This window comes from Gigantopelta aegis, chromosome 1 (assembly GCF_016097555.1).
Source record: "Gigantopelta aegis isolate Gae_Host chromosome 1, Gae_host_genome, whole genome shotgun sequence".
Taxonomy (NCBI): Eukaryota; Metazoa; Mollusca; class Gastropoda; order Neomphalida; family Peltospiridae; genus Gigantopelta; species Gigantopelta aegis.
Window position 1 is genome coordinate 3,069,483 of NC_054699.1, and position 21,725 is coordinate 3,091,207.

The 21,725-nt window shown below is 37.1% G+C and overlaps 1 protein-coding gene across 1 annotated transcript in view; it reads right to left on the reverse strand.

Annotated features, from left to right (window-relative positions):
• LOC121368580 (dedicator of cytokinesis protein 9-like) overlaps positions 1 to 21,725 on the reverse strand; it is a 134,076-nt gene that overhangs the window by 47,470 nt on the left and 64,881 nt on the right. The window contains 7 exon segments of the mRNA XM_041493322.1: positions 785 to 851; positions 4,143 to 4,276; positions 5,846 to 5,969; positions 10,119 to 10,347; positions 13,832 to 13,888; positions 13,891 to 14,012; positions 19,950 to 19,964. Of these exon segments, the coding sequence (XP_041349256.1) occupies positions 785 to 851; positions 4,143 to 4,276; positions 5,846 to 5,969; positions 10,119 to 10,347; positions 13,832 to 13,888; positions 13,891 to 14,012; positions 19,950 to 19,964 (748 nt within the window).

A 21,725-nucleotide genomic window follows, 5' to 3' on the forward strand; every position in this document is an offset into this window, starting at 1 on the left:
CATAAAAACAATAATGTCATATCATAAAAACAATCATGTCATCACACCGATTCAAGTGGCCACAAATAATAAGTAGTCCTCTTGACCACTTGACACTGGTTGTGCCTAAACAATTTTGAGTTTCGGACAAGAGTGAGAGGCCAAAAAAAGATCTGTAAGGGATCTGTGGGCTTGCTGCCCACCCACCCACCACAAGAACTGTTTCTAATTGCAGAATGGAAGAAAGGAAATGTTTTATTTAACGACGCACTCAACACATTTTACTTACAGTCATATAGCGTCGACACATATGCTTAAGGACCACACAAATATTGAGAGGAAATCCACTGTTGCCACTTCATGGGCTACTCTTGTCAATTAGCAGCAAGGCATCTTTTATATGCATCATCCCACAGACAGGATAGTACATACCACGGCCTTTGTTACACCAGTTGTGGAGCCTAAATAGCCTAATGGGCCCACTGATAGGAATCGATCCTAGATCGATCGCGCATTAGGCGAGCACTGTACCACTGAGCTATGTATGTCCCACCTCCTTAATTGCAGAATGATGTTATTAGGTGTATATTTTATATATTAAGTATATAATTTAGTGTTTTAAAATATTTAGAAATTAATTTTGCTAAGGATAATGTGTAATAAAATAACATCAGCATATCAGTAGCTTGATGTGCAATATTTTGAGCTAGCGTCCATTCCAATAAATACCCAATAAAGTCTGATGTTTTCATATTTGCCACCATTTGTGGATGGCACTCTATGGGTGGCAACAGTCTTCACTTACCCCAACAAGGAAAAGAAGTCGATGATGTCATGTTCTGAACTGTTGTTGAACCAACCTAGAAGGATATCTGCAAAACAGAACAATTATTATAATCATATTAGAAACTCACATTTTTAGGAAGTGTAATACCTGACCAAAGAAAGAAACATTTTATTTAGTAATGCACTCGACACATTTTTAATTACGGTTATATGGTGTCACACAAATGGTTAAGGATCACACAGATAGTGAGAAAGGAAACCTGATGCATCCACTCCATGGGCTACTTGTACAAGACACAACACCTGCCTTGAATAATCATTGTTCATGTGCAGATTAGGGGTTGGAGGAAAGTTTTATATGCTTGTTTCTTAGTTTGTTTTATTTAAAGACACCACTAGAGCATATTGATTTATTAATCATCGGCTATTGGATGTAAAAAAAATTGGCAATTTTGACATATAGTCATAAAGGAAACCCGCTACATTTTTTCATTAGTAGCAAGGAATCTTTTATATGCACCACGACCTTTGATATACCAGTCATGGTGCTCTGCAATGAGAATGAGGAAAATTTTATATTGACATTGTTACATTATGAATAAAAGTATTCTGGTAAATGAACAAACAGTTGCCTTTCATCTTCTTCATTGAATAATGATAAGAAGGTAGAAATGTTTTATTTTAATTATCAACATATTTAACACATTTATATTTACGGTTATATGGTGTCGGACATATGGTTAAAGGCATATTGTCACAGATTTAAGGACCTTATTTCTCTAAAAATGGATAATAAATAAAAATTACATTAATTGTTGGAAACCAAATCTAGCTATCGCATCACATTAACAAAACCATGGAGTGAAATCCATGTCATCCCTCTCGGCAATTTTAGTTTTTGAATTATGGACCATTGCCATAATTCAATTATTTTTACAAAATGTCATTAATAAATGGAGTATGGTGGTTATGAAGAGGGTTGAATAAAATACATTTAGGGACAAATCAAATTATTTTTCTTCAGGTAATACTTTGCTAGACTATTAAATAGGTCAGTGGTCTGTGACAATATGCCTTTAAGGACCATACAGATAATGAGAGAGGAAACCCGCTGTCACCACTTCATGGGCTACTCTTTTTGATTAACAGCAAGGGATCTTTTATATGCATCATCTCACAAACAGGATGCATACTATGGCCTTTATTACACTCATTGTGGAGCACTGGCTGGAATGAATAGGCCATCCAATGACTCCACTAACGGGGATCAATCGTAGATCAATCACACATTGGGTGAGCTATTTACCTCTGGTTTATGTCCCATCCTGATCTATGACTGGATGAAACAGCATAATGATACGCAGGTTTGTTTAGTGGTCTTAACACCCTCCACCACTGAACTGTGAAAAACAAGCCTCGGTGGTGTCATGGTTAAGCTATCGGACATAAGACTGGCAGGTACTGGGTTCACAGCCCAGTACCAGCTCCCACCCAGAGCGAGTTTTAACAACTCACTGGGTAGGTGTAAGAGCATTACACCCTCATTTCTTTCACTAACCACTAACCCACTGTCCTGGACAGACAACCCAGTTAGCCGAGATGTGTTAAAAAATGTTTATTTAACAACTCACTGGGTTGGTGTAAGACCACTACACCCTCATTTCTTTCACTAACCACTAACCCACTGTCCTGGACAGACAACCCAGTTAGCCGAGATGTGTTAAAAAATGTTTATTTAACAACTCACTGGGTAGGTGTAAGACCACTACACCCTCATTTCTTTCACTAACCACTAACCCACTGTCCTGGACAGACAACCCAGTTAGCCGAGATGTGTTAAAAAATGTTTATTTAACAACTCACTGGGTAGGTGTAAGACCACTACACCCTCATTTCTTTCACTAACCACTAACCCACTGTCCTGGACAGACAACCCAGTTAGCCGAGATGTGTTAAAAAATGTTTATTTAACAACTCACTGGGTAGGTGTAAGACCACTACACCCTCATTTCTTTCACTAACCACTAACCCACTGTCCTGGACAGACAACCCAGTTAGCCGAGATGTGTTAAAAAATGTTTATTTAACAACTCACTGGGTAGGTGTAAGACCACTACACCCTCATTTCTTTCACTAACCACTAACCCACTGTCCTCGACAGACAACCCAGGTAGCCGAGATGTGTTAAAAAATGTTTATTTAACAACTCACTGGGTCGGTGTAAGACCACTACACCCTCATTTCTTTCACTAACCACTAACCCACTGTCCTGGACAGACAACCCAGGTAGCCGAGATGTGTTAAAAAAAATTTATTTAACAACTCACTGGGTTGGTGTAAGACCACTACACCCTCATTTCTTTCACTAACCACTAACCCACTGTCCTCGACAGACAACCCAGGTAGCCGAGATGTGTTAAAAATTTTTTATTTAACAACTCACTGGGTAGGTGTAAGACCACTACACCCTCATTTCTTTCACTAACCACTAACCCACTGTCCTGGACAGACAACCCAGGTAGCCGAGATGTGTTAAAAAATGTTTATTTAACAACTCACTGGGTTGGTGTAAGACCACTACACCCTCATTTCTTTCACTAACCACTAACCCACTGTCCTCGACAGACAACCCAGGTAGCCGAGATGTGTTAAAAAATGTTTATTTAACAACTCACTGGGTTGGTGTAAGACCACTACACCCTCATTTCTTTCACTAACCACTAACCCACTGTCCTGGACAGACAACCCAGGTAGCCGAGATGTGTTAAAAAATTTTTATTTAACAACACACTCACCACATTTTATTTACAGTTATATGGCATCGGCCGAGATATGTGCCAAGGACAGCGTGCTTGAACTTTAATTGGATATAAGCATGTAAATAAGTTGAAATGAAATGAAAGGATACACAGGTTTGCACAGTGGTCTTAACACCCTCCCCCACTGAACTGTGAAAACACTCTGGGCTGGAGCTGGTACTGGGATACGAACACAGCATCAGTCAGTCTTAAACCTGATCGCTAAACAAGACTGAAAGAGTTGTTGTTTACACCTAATTTCATACAGTTTATATCCTATTAAAATTCAAGTACACTGTCCTGGGCACACACCTCAGCTATATAATATAATAGAATAGATGTTTAACGACACCCCAGTATGAAAAATACATCGGCTACTGAGTGTCAAACTATGGTAAATGCAAAACATTAAGTGCTCAGCTATCTGGGTTGTCTGTTAGTGGGTTAGTGGTTAGTTGTAAGTGATTAGTGAGAGAGAAGTTAAACCGAGTCATTAAACTCACTCTGGATGGGAGCCGGTAGCGGGAGACAAACCCAGAACCTACCAGTCTTAAGACCAAGGCTAAAAGAATTACATACCTTCAGGTAGATGTCTGAGCAGATAGAGGAAAGACAGCAGCAGATCTTTGATCTCCGTGATGTCCAGCTTGTCGTACCGGTATCGCGTCACTGGGGCAGGCTGGTCGGCCGTTAGTGTCGTCGTAGAGTCACTTCTGTTAAAACATAGAAAAACACTGTGGTCAGCAGGTTATTTCAAGGTCCGACAACCAAAACTGTTTCAAGTTTGTTTTATTTAACGACACCACTAGAACACATTAATAAACTAATCATTGGTTATTGGATGTCAAATGTTTGGTAATTCTGACATACAGTCTCAGTGCTAGTTCTGGATGAGCATAACAATTCGCTAAATTGTCTATTAAACTTCACAAACGGCAGATATTGTCAGTTATTTTCTAAACAAATGTCAATTATTACATGAAAGTATTATGCCAAACTAAAATAAAATTCGCCAAATGCTTTAAAAATTCACAACTGGCGAATATGCCGAGTGCCAGAGCTAGCCTTGAGTCTTAGAGGAAACCCGCTACATTTCTTCATTAGCAGCAACGGATCTTTAATATGCACTTTCATATACCACGGTCTTAGAGGAAACCCGCTACATTTCTTCATTAGCAGCAACGGATCTTTAATATGCACTTTCATATACCACGGTCTTAGAGGAAACCCGCTACATTTCTTCATTAGCAGCAACGGATCTTTAATATGCACTTTCATATACCACGGTATTACAGGAAACCCGCTACATTTCTTCATTAGCAGCAACGGATCTTTAATATGCACTTTCATATACCACGGTCTTAGAGGAAACCCGCTACATTTCTTCATTAGCAGCAACGGATCTTTAATATGCACTTTCATATACCACGGTCTTAGAGGAAACCCGCTACATTTCTTCATTAGCAGCAACGGATCTTTAATATGCACTTTCATATACCACGGTCTTAGAGGAAACCCGCTACATTTCTTCATTAGCAGCAACGGATCTTTAATATGCACTTTCATATACCACGGTCTTTGATAAACCAGTTGTTGGATGGGGGAAAAATAACAACCAGAGACTGCGTTGAATCATACAACTTCATTTCATTGCATTTCAATTTATTTTTGTGCCGATATCCAATTAAGGTTCAAGCACGCTGTCCTGGGCACACACCTTAGCCATCTGGGCTGTCTGTCCAGGACAGTGGGTTAGTTGTTAGTGAGAGAGAAGAGGATGCAGTGGCCTTACATCTACCCACCGAGTCTTTGAAACTCGCTCTGGGTGGGAGCCGGTGCCGGGCTACGAACCCTGTACCTACCAGCCTTATGTCTGATGGCTTAACTACCACCAAGGCCGGTATCACCAGTCCATATTTTTTCTCTCTAATGTTTTTTTAATGTGGTTAATGTTGGAGTGGAATATACATGCAATAGCTTCAATACATAAATAAATTTTAAAATTTTGCAAATTACAGACCTTGCCAGTTAAGGTGAGCTATCACTCCCGCTCCTAATCACTCACCTGAGACTAGTTCAAGAAGAGTGATTTTTAGCTCCCCTTAGCATGAGAAGTTATATGGTATTAATATGGTAGTGTCTTAAATGGCTCCTCATAATCAACATTAAAGGAGCAATAATTAATCTTCTCAATTTGTTTTTAACATCAAGGTCTGAAAAGGTGTTTATTTAAAAAATACTAGTAGACAAGTATACTAGAGAAGAATCCACATAGAACTTGCCTCTTGTGACCCCTGGCCTCGGCTTCTTTTTCATCCACTAATGTTGCACTGTCTATGGATGTTGTTGACCCGTTTAGTAACTGAGACCCCACCAGGCTGATGTTCAGATTCGACGATATAGCCACTGGAAGAGAGGAATGTTGTATTAATGGCACCCCAGCACATTGTTTAACCAGTGAACGTAACTGTGTAACATGTTAAGTTTGTTTTGTTTAATGACACCACTCCTACAGCACATTGATTAATAAGTTAATTAGATGTCTTCAGAGGAAATTAGCAAGGGACCTTTTAAATGCACTTTTCCATACACACGACAGAACATACCAGTCGTTGGGCACTGGCTGGTACATGGAAAAACCAAATAGATCCACTGAGGTGATTTGATCCTATGACCTAAGCACCTCAGTCAAGCACTCTACCAACTGAGCTAAATCCTTTCACGTTTTCTTTTAAATGACACTCCTGTCTATTAAAGCCAATGACCCTAATTTACGAGATATGTTAACGTTTTTCTTTCGCACAAAATACATTTTGTGCTACTTGATCTTTTAAGGAGATGTTAAGACACTAACCTAGAATAAACTGTAACATTTGGTTTAAAGAATAAAAGAAAAAAATCTGCTGCACCACATAGACTATTTGTATCAATTAACAGCAAGAGGTCTTTTATATGCACCTTTTTAAAAACATTTTTAAAAATATGTATGTAAAAGCATACACCTGAGCCCAATTTCACAAAACATTGTAAGCCTAGTTATGCACGTAAACATAAATCTACGACTAAAACACAATTCTTATTACTATCAGAGTACAACAAATATAGTTAGAAGAACACATATTTCTTCTTTTTTTTGTCATTAAAATACTCCATCTTCTGTAATGATATAATATTCTGTGTGAAATGGATGCCAAACACGTGTAAACGTATGCCCGGTATAACTGCTAGTTGTAGACGTAAACTTACGATGTTTAGTGAAATAGATGCCAAACACATGTAAACGTATGACCGGTATAACTGATAGTAGCAGACGTAAACTTACGATGTTTAGTGAAATAGATGCCAAACACATGTAAACGTATGACCGGTATAACTGATAGTAGCAGACGTAAACTTACGATGTTTAGTGAAATAGATGCCAAACACATGTAAACGTATGACCGGTATAACTGATAGTAGCAGACGTAAACTTACGATGTTTAGTGAAATAGATGCCAAACACATGTAAACGTATGACCGGTATAACTGATAGTAGCAGACGTAAACTTACGATGTTTAGTGAAATAGATGTCAAACACGTGTAAACGTATGACCGGTATAACTGCTAATAGCAGACGTAAACTTACGATGTTTAGTGAAATAGATGTCAAACACGTGTAAACGTATGACCGGTATAACTGATAGTAGCAGACGTAAACTTACGATGTTTAGTGAAATAGATGCCAAACACATGTAAACGTATGCCCGGTATAACTGCTAGTTGTAGACGTAAACTTACGATGTTTAGTGAAATAGATGTCAAACACGTGTAAACGTATGACCGGTATAACTGCTAATAGCAGACGTTAACTTACGATGTTTAGTGAAATAGATGCCAAACACATGTAAACGTATGACCGGTATAACTGATAGTAGCAGACGTAAACTTACGATGTTTAGTGAAATAGATGCCAAACACGTGTAAACGTATGCCCGGTATAACTGCTAGTTGTAGACGTAAACTTACGATGTTTAGTGAAATAGATGCCAAACACGTGTAAACGTATGACCGGTATAACTGCTAATAGCAGACGTAAACTTACGATGTTCAGTGAAATAGATGCCAAACACATGTAAACGTATGACCGGTATAACTGCTAATAGCAGACGTAAACTTACGATGTTCAGTGAAATAGATGCCAAACACGTGTAAACGTATGACCGGTATAACTGATAGTAGCAGACGTAAACTTACGATGTTTAGTGAAATAGATGCCAAACACGTGTAAACGTATGACCGGTATAACTGATAGTAGCAGACGTAAACTTACGATGTTCCGTGAAATAGATGCCAAACACATGTAAACGTATGACCGGTATAACTGATAGTAGCAGACGTAAACTTACAATGTTCAGTGAAATAGATGCCAAACACGTGTAAACGTATGACCGGTATAACTGCTAATAGCAGACGTAAACTTACGATGTTCAGTGAAATAGATGCCAAACACATGTAAACGTATGACCGGTATAACTGCTAATAGCAGACGTAAACTTACGATGTTCAGTGAAATAGATCCCAAACACGTGTAAACGTATGACCGGTATAACTGATAGTAGCAGACGTAAACTTACGATGTTTAGTGAAATAGATGTCAAACACGTGTAAACGTATGCCCGGTATAACTGCTAGTTGCAGACATAAACTTACGATGTTTAGTGAAATAGACACCAAACACGTGTAAACGTATGACTGGTATAACTGATAGTAGCAGACGTAAACTTACGATGTTTAGTGAAATAGATGCCAAACACATGTAAACGTATGACCGGTATAACTGATAGTAGCAGACGTAAACTTACGATGTTTAGTGAAATAGATGCCAAACACATGTAAACGTATGACTGGTATAACTGATAGTAGCAGACGTAAACTTACGATGTTTAGTGAAATAGATGCCAAACACGTGTAAACGTATGACCGGTATAACTGATAGTAGCAGACGTAAACTTACGATGTTTAGTGAAATAGATGCCAAACACGTGTAAACGTATGACCGGTATAACTGATAGTAGCAGACGTAAACTTACGATGTTTAGTGAAATAGATGCCAAACACATGTAAACGTATGACCGGTATAACTGATAGTAGCAGACGTAAACTTACGATGTTTAGTGAAATAGATGCCAAACACGTGTAAACGTATGACCGGTATAACTGCTAATAGCAGACGTAAACTTACGATGTTCAGTGAAATAGATGCCAAACACGTGTAAACGTATGACCGGTATAACTGATAGTAGCAGACGTAAACTTACGATGTTCAGTGAAATAGATGCCAAACACATGTAAACGTATGACCGGTATAACTGATAGTAGCAGACGTAAACTTACGATGTTCAGTGAAATAGATGCCAAACACATGTAAACGTATGACCGGTATAACTGATAGTAGCAGACGTAAACTTACGATGTTCAGTGAAATAGATGCCAAACACGTGTAAACGTATGACCGGTATAACTGATAGTAGCAGACGTAAACTTACGATGTTTAGTGAAATAGATGCCAAACACGTGTAAACGTATGACCGGTATAACTGATAGTAGCAGACGTAAACTTACGATGTTTAGTGAAATAGATGCCAAACACGTGTAAACGTATGACCGGTATAACTGCTAATAGCAGACGTAAACTTACGATGTTTAGTGAAATAGATGCCAAACACATGTAAACGTATGACTGGTATAACTGATAGTAGCAGACGTAAACTTACGATGTTTAGTGAAATAGATGCCAAACACGTGTAAACGTATGACCGGTATAACTGCTAATAGCAGACGTAAACTTACGATGTTTAGTGAAATAGATGCCAAACACATGTAAACGTATGACTGGTATAACTGATAGTAGCAGACGTAAACTTACGATGTTTAGTGAAATAGATGCCAAACACATGTAAACGTATGACCGGTATAACTGATAGTAGCAGACGTAAACTTACGATGTTTAGTGAAATAGATGCCAAACACATGTAAACGTATGACTGGTATAACTGATAGTAGCAGACGTAAACTTACGATGTTTAGTGAAATAGATGCCAAACACATGTAAACGTATGACCGGTATAACTGATAGTAGCAGACGTAAACTTACGATGTTTAGTGAAATAGATGCCAAACACATGTAAACGTATGACCGGTATAACTGATAGTAGCAGACGTAAACTTACGATGTTTAGTGAAATAGATGCCAAACACGTGTAAACGTATGACTGGTATAACTGCTAGTTGTAGACGTAAACTTACGAGGTTTAGTGAAATTGGCCACCATACTTAATAGTGGGTTGTTTTTAATTATCCATAACAATAAGAGCAAGAGCTATTTTAAACCTATTAAAACTTATGATTTTGTTATGTGTGTGATAAAGACAGCAGATGTTGCATTACTCCATTCACATACATTATTAAACTGATGTCATGTAGAATTGTAATAACTGTATATGAATGTCTCAATGCCAAGGACTTCTAATACATTTATAAAATTCATTTCAGCACCAGAATCATGTCTCGGTTACCTCCTCCTGCTATCATCTCCAACACGTTGGAGGTTGGTCTCGTGTCACTGGCTGGGGCTGTTCGTGGAACGAGACTGTTTGATCTCTGACTTTTCGCGTCACCGTTGGCAACCGTTTCAGGTTTGGGTGGGTGCTGTGGACTGTGGCTGTCTTTAGACAGTCTCAGTTTGTTCTCCAACAGAATGCCGATCAGAGGCAGATACAGGGCGGCTATCCGACCTTGCTGAGACTGAGAGAGGAAAAGACATTTACAGTAATTCCAGAATTTATTATAATGGACTCACTGATAATTTTCAATACTTACAATTCCATAATTGAAAGAAAGAGAGAGAGAGAGAGAGAGAGAGAGAGAGAGAGAGAGAGAGAGAGAGAGAGAGAGAGAGAGATAGAGAGAGAGAGAGAGAGGGAGGGAGGGAGGGAGGGAGGGAGGGAGGGAGGGGAGGAGGAGAGGAGAGTGTTGGAAAGAGAGAGACACACACAGAGAGAGGAGAGAGAGAGAAGAAAGGAGAGAGAGAGCGTATGAGAGGTATCAGAGACTAGAGAGGGGTAGAGACGAGGAGAGAGAGAGAATAGAGGGAGGGAGGTAGGAGGGAGGGACACAAGGGTAGGGAGGGATAGATAGAGACGTTGGAGAGAGAAGAACAACGAGAGATAGATGAGAGAGAGAGAAGTAGTGTTAGAGAGAGAGGAGATAAGATAGATATAGACAGACAAACAGAAACAGAGGTTTGGTTGGGGGATAGAGATTAATCCCATAAACAAAAATAAATGTATAAGAAAGTCTGTATATATATTTTATTCAAACAAAAGTTTTTTAAATATTATTTAATACTGACAATTTCAACTAAAATACAAAAGTGTTTATTTATTTAAGAATTGACCGCAATTATTTTTTGGTTCATGCAAGTATGAACTGAAAAAACTATTTGCACACTGTATGATCCCACGTAGTGGGTCATACGTAAGTGGGCACATCGGTTTTTTTGGTTCATACTTGCATGAACCAAAAAATAATTGCGGTCAAATCTTATAATTAAATTTATATGCATACTTTAACAATACATAACTGAATTTATTTTGTTTAGCTTTAAATATGCCTGTAGTATTGTTTGTGTAAACTTCATTGATACTTATGTCGCGTAAGAATGCGAACGTTCATTCACTATTATTTGAATCAGGTGTCATTCACTATTATTTGAATCAGGTGATTTTTTGTAAATGATGTCATTTCCTCTAGCTGCTGTGCATTTTTATGGATCATTTAGTTAGGCCTATATTGGAAGGAATTGTCCTATTCGTGTTTAGTTTATTTTTTATGAAAATGAATGAAGGGAACGTGTCTAACATTTATGCTGTCAGTGGAACCGTTTAAGCTGTTGAACATCGCTTACAAGTAAGTTACAGGCGTGAAGTTTCCTACATGATTTCTTTGGCCAACGACCGAGTCTCATGTCATGATTAGTGAAGGTTTTTTGTTTTTTTTTAATCAATGCGTATAGATCCACATGTCTACTCCGCTATAGCATTTTGTGGGGGGGGGCTGAGAATGAGAGGACAAGACATTTACAATACAGTATTTCCAGAATTTATTATAATGGACTCACTGATAATTTTCAATCTTACAATTCACATAATTGAAAGAAAGAGAGAGAGGTGGGGGGGGGGGGGGGGAGAGGTGGGAGAGAGAGAGAGAGAGAGAGAGAGAGAGAAGAGCGAGAGAGTGAGAGAGAGAGGGAGGGAGTGAGGGAGGGAGGGAGGGAGGGAGGAGGGGGAGATGTTTGAAAGAGAGAGACACACACAGGTGAGAGGTGAGAGATATGAAGAGGGGGAGAGATAGATCGGGAGGGGGAGCCGAGAGATAGCAGGCTATATTTCCTTCCTGGAGGGACCAGGGAGGGAGGGACGGGGGGAGGGTCTAGAGAGGGTCTCTATCCTTTTCCACTCTCGATAATCTCTCTAGGATCTGAGCGTCGGTTTCTATGCTATGAGACATAGACTAGATCAGATTGAGGAGACGCACATCACAGACCGAGCCAAACATATATTTTTGGGGGGGGGGGGGGGGGGAGAGGGGGGGGGGGGGGTGGGGGGGGGTCTAAGAAGTTCTGTATATCTATTTTATTCCACAAACGTTTTTTCCCTATTCTTTCCTACTGCCAATTTCAACTAAACTACACAAGTTTTTATTTATTTTTAATAATTGCCCCCCGCAATTATTTTTTGGTTCATGCAAGTAGAACTGAAAAACACTATTTGCACACTGTATTATCCCACGTAGTGGGTCATACGTAAGTGGGGGGGATCGGTTTTTTTGGTTCATACTTGCATGGGGGGGGGGGGGGGGTGCGGTGGGGGTGGGGGGGGGGGGGGGGGGGGGGGCATACTTAACAATGTGGGGGGGGAATTTATTTTGTTTAGCTTTAACTATGCCTGTAGGGGGGGGGGGGGGGGTGTTGTAAACTTCATTGATACTTATGTTCGCGTGGGTAATTCGAACGGGGGGATTCACTATTATTTGAATCAGGTGTCATTGGGGGGGGGGGAATCAGGTGATTTTTTGTAATGGGTGTCATTTCCTCTACTGCTGTGCATTTTTATGGATCATTTAGTTAGGCTATATTGGAAGGAATTGTCCTATTCGTGTTTGTTTATTTGATTTTTATGAAAATGAATGAAGGGAACGTGTCTAACATTATGCTGTCAGTGGAACCGTTTAAGCTGTTCAACACATCGCTTACAAGTAAGTTACAGGCGTGAAGTGTCCTACATGATTTCTTTTGGCCCAACGACCGGGTCTCATCATGTCATGATTAGTGAAGGTTTTTTGTTTTTTTTTTTATTAATCAATGCGGGGTAGGGGGGGGGGGGGGGGGGGGGGGGGGGGGGGGTGGGGGGGGGGGGGGGGGGGGGGTGTGGGGGGGGGGGGGGGGGGGGGGGGGGGGGGGGATCTACCATATGGGGTGCCAGGGGTCCTCCCGGCGGGGTGGGGGGGGGGGGGGGGGGGGGGGGGGGGGGGGGGGGGGGGGGGGGGTGGTGGGGGGGGGTGGTGGTGTGGGGGGTGGGGGTGGGGGGGGGGGGGGGGGGGGGGTTGGGGGGGGGGGGGGGGGGTTTTGTTGTCGTGGTTGGGGTTGCTGGGGGTTGTGTGGTTTTTTTGGGGGGTTGTGTGTTTGTGTTTGGTGGGTTTGGTGTTGTTTTGTGTAGTTTTTTGGTTTGTTTTAGTTGTGTGTTTGTTTTTTGTTGTTGTTTTTTTTTTGTTTTGTATTTTTTGTTATTTTTGTTTTTTTTTTTTAGGGGGGGGGGGGGGGGGGGGGGGGGGTTTTTTTATTTATTTTTTTTTTTTTAGTATTATTGATATTATTTTATTAGAAACGTGTATTGTCCAGGTCTCAATTATGGAGTCTTTGGGGTTTCATCGAGATATGAACGAAAAAAAGTAAGCAACCTTTGGACCAATCAGATTGCCGTAAAGTGTATAGACGCAAAGAAAATTTAATTATATACATTTATCACAAAAAATCAACAAAAAATGTATATTCATGGCAATACACTTGGCCATAAAACAAAAACAAATAAAATGAAATCACAAAAACGAATGTATGGCAATATAAAAAATGGTACCTTGGTCTTGTATCGATCATCGTATGAGTGTTTGGCCATAAAACTAAACGTAATAATATGAAACTACAAACATATGGCAATGTAAAAACTGGTACCTTGGTCTTGTATCGATCGTCAAATGAGTGTTTGGCAAGCTGGTTGCGCAGGACGGTGTGATTGCGCTCCGCCTCATGTCGCGGGGCTCCTTCAGCGAGTTCTTCAACTCAAACAGCAGCAGGCCCACCAGGTAGTGCTTGTGGCGGAACTCGTCCGACAGCATGAAGTCCTGACGCAAGTCTGTTGCAGAAAAACAAATACACAGTTAAAGGAACGGTCCCGAGTTGGCTGCCATTGTAAGATGTTTCAGCCCAACAGAGCTTGTTTAACAACTAAAATTACATGTTAAATACATCTTCTTGTTTGACATCAGTATATTGAATGTGTTTGTGGTTGTCCTCATGTTTGTAAGTAGCTCAAACTTCATTTTAATGCCTAATAGATGGTCGAAATACAGCTATCTTGACAGTTTTTTTCCTATCAATATCACCACGGGCCAGGAGATATTTTTTACCTGCCGTCCCATCAGACCGGCAATTATTTTGCATTTATACTTCATGATCATGTTTGGTCTGGCAGGTTTCGATTCGGTCTAGCAGAATTTTTAGCTTTTCGGACCCAATGTCCATCAGGAATTTCAGTCAATTTCGAACCCTGCTAATATATATTTTTCCGTATGTATGAAATATTTTGGTCCAGCAGAATTAGTAGCTTTTCGGACACAATGTCCAGCGGGAATTTCAGCCAATTTTGACCCCTGCTAATATATATTTTTCCATACATATGAAATATTTCGGTCCAGCAGAATTTGTAGCTTTTCGGACCCAGTGTCCAGCAGGAATTTCAGCTAATTTCAAACCCTGTAATATATATTTTTCCATACATATGAAATATTTCGGTGCAGCAGAATTTGTAGCTTTTATTGGACCAAATGTCCAGCAAGAATTTCAGCCAATTTCGACCCCTGCTAATATATATTTTCCGTACGTATGAAATATTTGGGAAATAGAAACATTCAGGCTAAAAAAGAACACTATATACAGACACTGATATTCTAAACAAGAAAACGCTTTTCATAAATAGTTTTAGTCATTAAAAGTGTTCTGTCAGTCTAAAACGTGACACAACAGCAGCAAACTCAGGGTAGCCCCTTTAATACAATAATTATTAATTATATAAATTAAAAAACCCTGCTCATCTGACAAACTGTCACATATATCTTCTTGATATACTATCCACAACAGCAGGGTTTCTGCAAGAGGGTAAAATGGGTATGGCGCCATACCCAAATATTTTTGCATATTTTTGTTTTAAGTTAACTTTTTGACAAAATAAATTGCTCTTATCATCATCACTGTATGATTTTCTTAACTCTTACCCTAAACTTAACCCATTTTCTTTCGTGTGTGTGTGTGTGTGTGTGTGTGTGTGTGTGGAGGAGGCCCCCATATCCCCTGTTGACTGTGGTTACATTCAATTCCATAGCGACATACCCAAAAATTTATTTCTGGCAGAAACACTGAACGGTAAAACCTAGTAGCTAACATTTTTGTCAAATCTGAGACAATATAATTCTGTTCAGGTCTGTGTACATTGAACTGCAGTTAGCTTGTTTTACCAGTAGGATATTTGTCATCAGAACCCATCACTTCCAATGTCTAAACAAGCCCCCACACACAATTAACATATTCATAAACCAAAAACATTGGTTTTAAAGAGTCAACGATGTTTGACTTAAATATATTGATGTATCCTTAATCAGACACATGTTATATCTAATTCTTTTCAAAACTTGTAAAAAGTAATGTATTAAATTTTGTCAATGTCACTGACGACAAAGTTAGTATCTTGAACAAGTTGAAGCTCTGGCTACACCTCCATCTTTAATGTTCACAGTTGCCAAAGTTAAATATGACCCTTCATTGTTTTTTACTAAAAACCATTTTTAAGTTATGTTAAAACGTTTTTGCATTAAAACGCTTTCATAAATACAGATATGAAAACATATATGAGTATCAGCGTTATAAAGTGAAAACCAGTTTGTAAACATTAATAATTCTTACAAAATTATTTTATCATTTTAAATAATGTTTTACTGTTAAAATGCTTTTAAATGTCTAAAAGTTTTATAAGCACGGGGTTTGATTGAAACAAAAATGTCAACTCCTAATAAAAATCACAACTGTAAAATATCTTTGCATTTATACAGATATGACAGTTATTAAAAAGCTTTACTTCAAACAAAACCATTTATACAGATATGACAGTTATTAAAAAGCTTTACTTCAAACAAAACCATTACAAAATATGTTTTCCTTTATTTAGTAAGCATTTATTTAAATAAATGTATCAATATTTAATAAAAAAAAAAAAAAAAAAAAAAAAAAAATATTACTCAAGATGCAAATGAAGAAAATGTTTTTTAAAAGGCATTGCATATGACAAATTAAAAAGTAACTGCTGCAGCAAATAAAGGCACATGTATATATTAATAAAAGCATGCAGCTACCCGAGCACAATTACATGTATAGACATTCAAATAAAGCTAGGCCTGTAAATAGTGTGCTGCTAACAAGGCAAAAGAAAACATCTACGGGATATGCTTTCTAGGTTGTATATTATATAAATATATAAATGTGTAAATAAGAGTAATACATGATGATAACATCTATAATAAATGTAATAATAAAACGACAAATGGAATTTTATGCAAAAGAAATTGTGCCTGAAAAAAACCTAAAATATATTCCAACATTTTGATTACTGCTCTGCTGGACATTTAAAGAATCAAACCTGCCATTTTGACTATTAAAATTGAAACTGTGCTCAATATTTAAAAGTTTAAACCTGCCATTTTGACTATTAAAATTGAAACTGTGCTCAATATTTAAAAGTTTAAACCTGCCATTTTGACTATTAAAATTGAAACTGTGCTCAATATTTAAAAGTTTAAACCTGCCATTTTGACTATTAAAATTGAAACTGTGCTCAACATTTAAAAGTTTAAACCTGACTATTAAAATTGAAACTGTGCTCAACATTTAAAAGTTTAAACCTGCCATTTTGACTATTAAAATTGAAACTGTGCTCAACATTTAAAAGTTTAAACCTGCCATTTTGACTATTAAAGTTGACACTGTTCTCATTTTGACTATTAAAATTGACACTGTGCTCAACATTTAAAAGTTTAAACCTGCCATTTTGACTATTAAAGTTGACACTGTGCTCAACATTTAAAAGTTTAAATCTGCCATTTTGACTATTAAAATTGACACTTACTCAACATTTAAAAGTTTAAACATGTCATTTTGACTATTAAAATTGACACTTGCTCAACATTTAAAAGTTTAAACCTGCCATTTTGACTATTAAAATTGACACTTGCTCAACATTTAAAAGTTTAAACATGTAATTTTGACTATTAAAATTGACACTTACTCAACATTTAAAAGTTTAAACCTGCCATTTTGACTATTAAAATTGACACTTGCTCAACATTTAAAAGTTTAAACATGTCATTTTGACTATTAAAACGACACTCTATTCAACATTCAAAGGTTTAAACATGTCGTTTTGACTATTAAAATTGACACTCTATTCAACATTTAAAAGTTTAAACATGTCATTTTGACTATTAAAATTGACACTCTATTCAACATTCAAAGATTTACATCTGCCATTTTGATTAGATTGACATTGTGTTCAACATTAAAAAGTTTAAAGTGACATTTTCATTAAATTGACACTCTATTCAACATTCAAATGAATGAATGAATGAATGTTTAACGACACCCCAGCACGAAAAATACATCGGCTATTGGGTGTCAAACTATGGTAATGCAAATAAATAAAGTGATGATCAACATCAATATAAAAATTCAAGACTTAAACAAAAACAGTGTAAAGAACTGTGCAAAAACACAAATATCACAGAATTTTACGAATACTGAATTTTACTCAAAACTTCAATTTTGTGCTGTATTGGCCATTCTCAAAGAGAATGTTACACCCCTGCACCATCAACATTCAAAGGTTTAAATCTGTCATTTTTATTAAATTGACATTGTGTTCAACATTAAAAAGTTTGAAGTGACATTTTTATTAAATTGACACTCTATTCAACATTCAAAGGTTTAAATCTGCCATTTTGATTAGATTGACATTGTGTTCAACATATAAAACTTGACATTTTGATTATTTAAATTGATACTCTATTCATCAGTCAAATATTTAATTTTATTTTGATTATTAAAACTAACTCTCTATTCAACGGTCAAATATTTAATTGTATTTTGATTATTAAAACTAATACTCTATTCAACGGTCAAATATTTAATTGTATTTTGAATATTAAAACTGACACTCTATTCAACAATCAAATGTCTAATTCTAGTTTGAATATTAAAACTGACCGAGCTTAACATTCAAAGGTTGAAACCCGATATTTTCCATTCAGTTTACTAGCACAGACACTGGCATTCAAAAATGTACACCTGACATTCTAGATGCTGCAACTGAAACTGGGATCAACTTTTGAGACTCTGATGAAGGAAACACACAATCCAAACTTGTTAATACACAAACACATACAGGTACATCAATTTCAAGGTTTAATGGGATTTTGTATACACACTTTTCTTCATCAATTTAACACACATTTAAAAACATTATTGGGCTATGTCATGCTAAAAATAAGACTGTGAACTCACTCATATGAAAATCGAATGGGAATCACTGCATCACATCATTACATCTAATTCCAAGTTTCAAAACAACACAGACATAAAAAGTTAGGTTTGTTTTGTTTAACACCACCACTAGAGCATATTGATTTATTAATCATCAGCTATTGGATGTCAAAATTTTGACATGTAGTCTTAGAGAGGAAACCCACTACATTTTTCCATTAGTAGCAAGGGATCTTTTACATGCACCATCCAATGGACAGGATAGCACATACCACAGCCTTTGATATACCAATACAGACAAATAACGGCATAAGAGAATTATTAAATCAGAAGCACAATGCAAGTAAATTAACTTTGTCACACACAACATGACTGGCTGATTACCGGCCTCGGTGGTGTCGTGGTTAAGCCTTTGGACATAAGGCTGGTAGGTACAGTGTTTGCAGCCTAGTACCGGCTCCCACCCGGAGCGAGTTTTAACAACTCAATGGTTAGGTGTAATCACTAATCAACTAATAACTAACCCACTGTCCTGGACAGACAGCCCATATAGCTGAAGTGTGTGCCCAGAACAGCATGCATGAACTGGATTGATTGTCTGAACATTTAGCAGGATTCTATTCCTCTGCAGATCTCAAATTTATTGGACGCCAATCATTTGATAATTCTGAAATACAGTCTTACAGCACCTCAGGCAGACTTCTATTGACTGAGCTAGATCTCGCCGAATTTACCGTATTCACGACAATTTGTGACAAACATGTTTAATTAAAACATGTCGACCTATAAAGCTCTTGCAAATAACATGTCTGATTTGATGCAGACGTCATTACAAACATCATATTTGATGGATTTGACCGACTGATTGGAGAATAAGAAAGTCGATATCTGCACTGATATTAGATTGATTGAATGGGAAATAAGAAAGTCGATATCTGCACTGATATTTGACTGACTGATTGGGTAATAAAAAAAGTCGATAACTGCACTGATAACTCTAGTTCAACTGAAGTTTTAAAATAATAATCTATATTTCTTCATTCCCCTTGTGGTAACCACTATAGATAAATAATGTATTAAATAATATATATATTTAGAACCATAAACCCATTGCAGATACACTACTACTGGAAAACTGTTCTGGGGTTATTGAAGACATGTTACTCTAAGGAAAAAAACTTCACAAGCAAACTACAGTTGAATCCCGTTGGCTCGAACCCCGTCGGTGCTCGAGAAAGTGTTTGACTCATCAGGTAGTTCGATCCAACCATTTGGTCAACATCGTGTAAATGTAATTCAGGACTTTGTTTTTGGTTCGAGCATTACGATGTATTCGACCCTTCCGAGTTCGACCCAACGAGATTCTACTGTACGGTGATATGTTGGACATGATGTGTGAATAGGCCATGTAGAAATGTGTTAGATGCAACACAAAATGTCAAGCATGAAATAGAAAGAAAATGTGATGATGTTTCCCTGATATTTTTACCTTCCGGCTTGATATCTGTTGATAGGAAACATTAATAACAATAGTTGTAGCTATGGTAACATTAACAAATAACTACAGCAGCAGGGCTCGAACTTAAGGACAGTACTGACGGCAACTGCTGTCATTGTGATATGAATTGCCAAAGGTTACAGACTTTACCAATGGCAGGTTTTTTTTTCGATGAATAAAAATTATTGCTGCCAGTTGAAAGGATAATTTTTAGTTTTTATTGAGGATTGTCTGTTATTTCTTTTATGTTCATCGGGGTATGAACAAAAAAAAAAATCTGCAAACTGTGTGAATTGGCGAAGCCATTCTCACATAAGTTTGCGGATGGATTTGTTTTTGTTCACACCCAGATGAACGTAAAAGAAATAACAGACAATACTTATAATTAAATCTGAATCATACTTGCTAATAATAACACCAAAAGTTCATACTTTATTTTGAATTATTTTGGTTCATAAACAATAACGCTCAATAAGAGAACTTGCCCATATAAAATGACATCATCAGATATGACGTTCCCCGACGTCATTTTTACGTTCATTGAAAATTGAACAAACTCCCATTGCTAGGTCTGGACCAATAGGATGACGTTATGTTGTAATGGATGTAACGGAAATTTAATTATTTTCGAAAAGGTTATCTGTTTAAAATTGTTCAAGTCAGGATCACAATTGTCGTTGCTGAGCACGTTGTCTATGGTAAAAACATTTACAAATTGCTGTAAATACCAAATTCTTACGTTTCGAACCCTGCTGCAACAGCATTGGTGAGCATATTTAACTTATTATGGTAACACTTACCTTATAGTTACAAGAAGAATAGATAATGAGTTCTTAAATAATTTCTGAAACAAATGTAGGACAACCCCCCCCCCATCATCCCCCACCCTTCATCATCCACATTAATCCCCTGACATACAATCATCACACCCATATCTGCACATAAATTGTCAAATGTTTTTGAAAATTCATTACCAAAATTATTTTAGTTCAAGACAAACAAACTGTAACGACAAAAAAAATTGACCAAAAAAAATTAACATTGAAAAAGTAGGGTCTGCCCTTTTATCTAGGTAGGATCAGAGGACCGTAAAAACAAATTTGTTTTGGTTTCAGGTCTTACATTAAAATTAGTTCTTATTTTACTCATAGACTGAACAGCTTGATGTTAAAAGCCATGCACCAGCCAATACATATCAAGATAAATATGCATTCAAAATTAAAAAAGAAATCAGTAAATATTAATAATCTTTTTCTCTCTCTTTTGTTTAAATGTATAAAAATTTTAAAAATTAAATTACAATTTAAAAAACTGAAAGTACTGCACATATTTTATATGTACATAAATTACAACACATAATTTAAAAAATAACATAGCACAACATGATGTATATGTATTTGTTTGAAATAATATAATACTAAATTAACATAAAATTATGATACTGATATTTATAACAAATAATGTAATAAATGATAACAAAGCATAATATAACAAATAATCTACATGAGCCATGCAAACATGTAACACAGTAAAACAACAAATAATTTAACAAATCACAAAAACATATTTTACTATATTCAGTATATTTATTATCAGTATATTATCCTGCTACAAATCTCCCATTAACCCCCAATTGTAACCATAAAATATGGCCATTACATATGGTGTTGTGTAACAGCCCAGAGTTCTGTCTGTCATCATCAGGGCTTCTAGAATTTCACAAAATCCACTAGCCATGGGATCAGTGATTTAAAAACTGTACTAGCC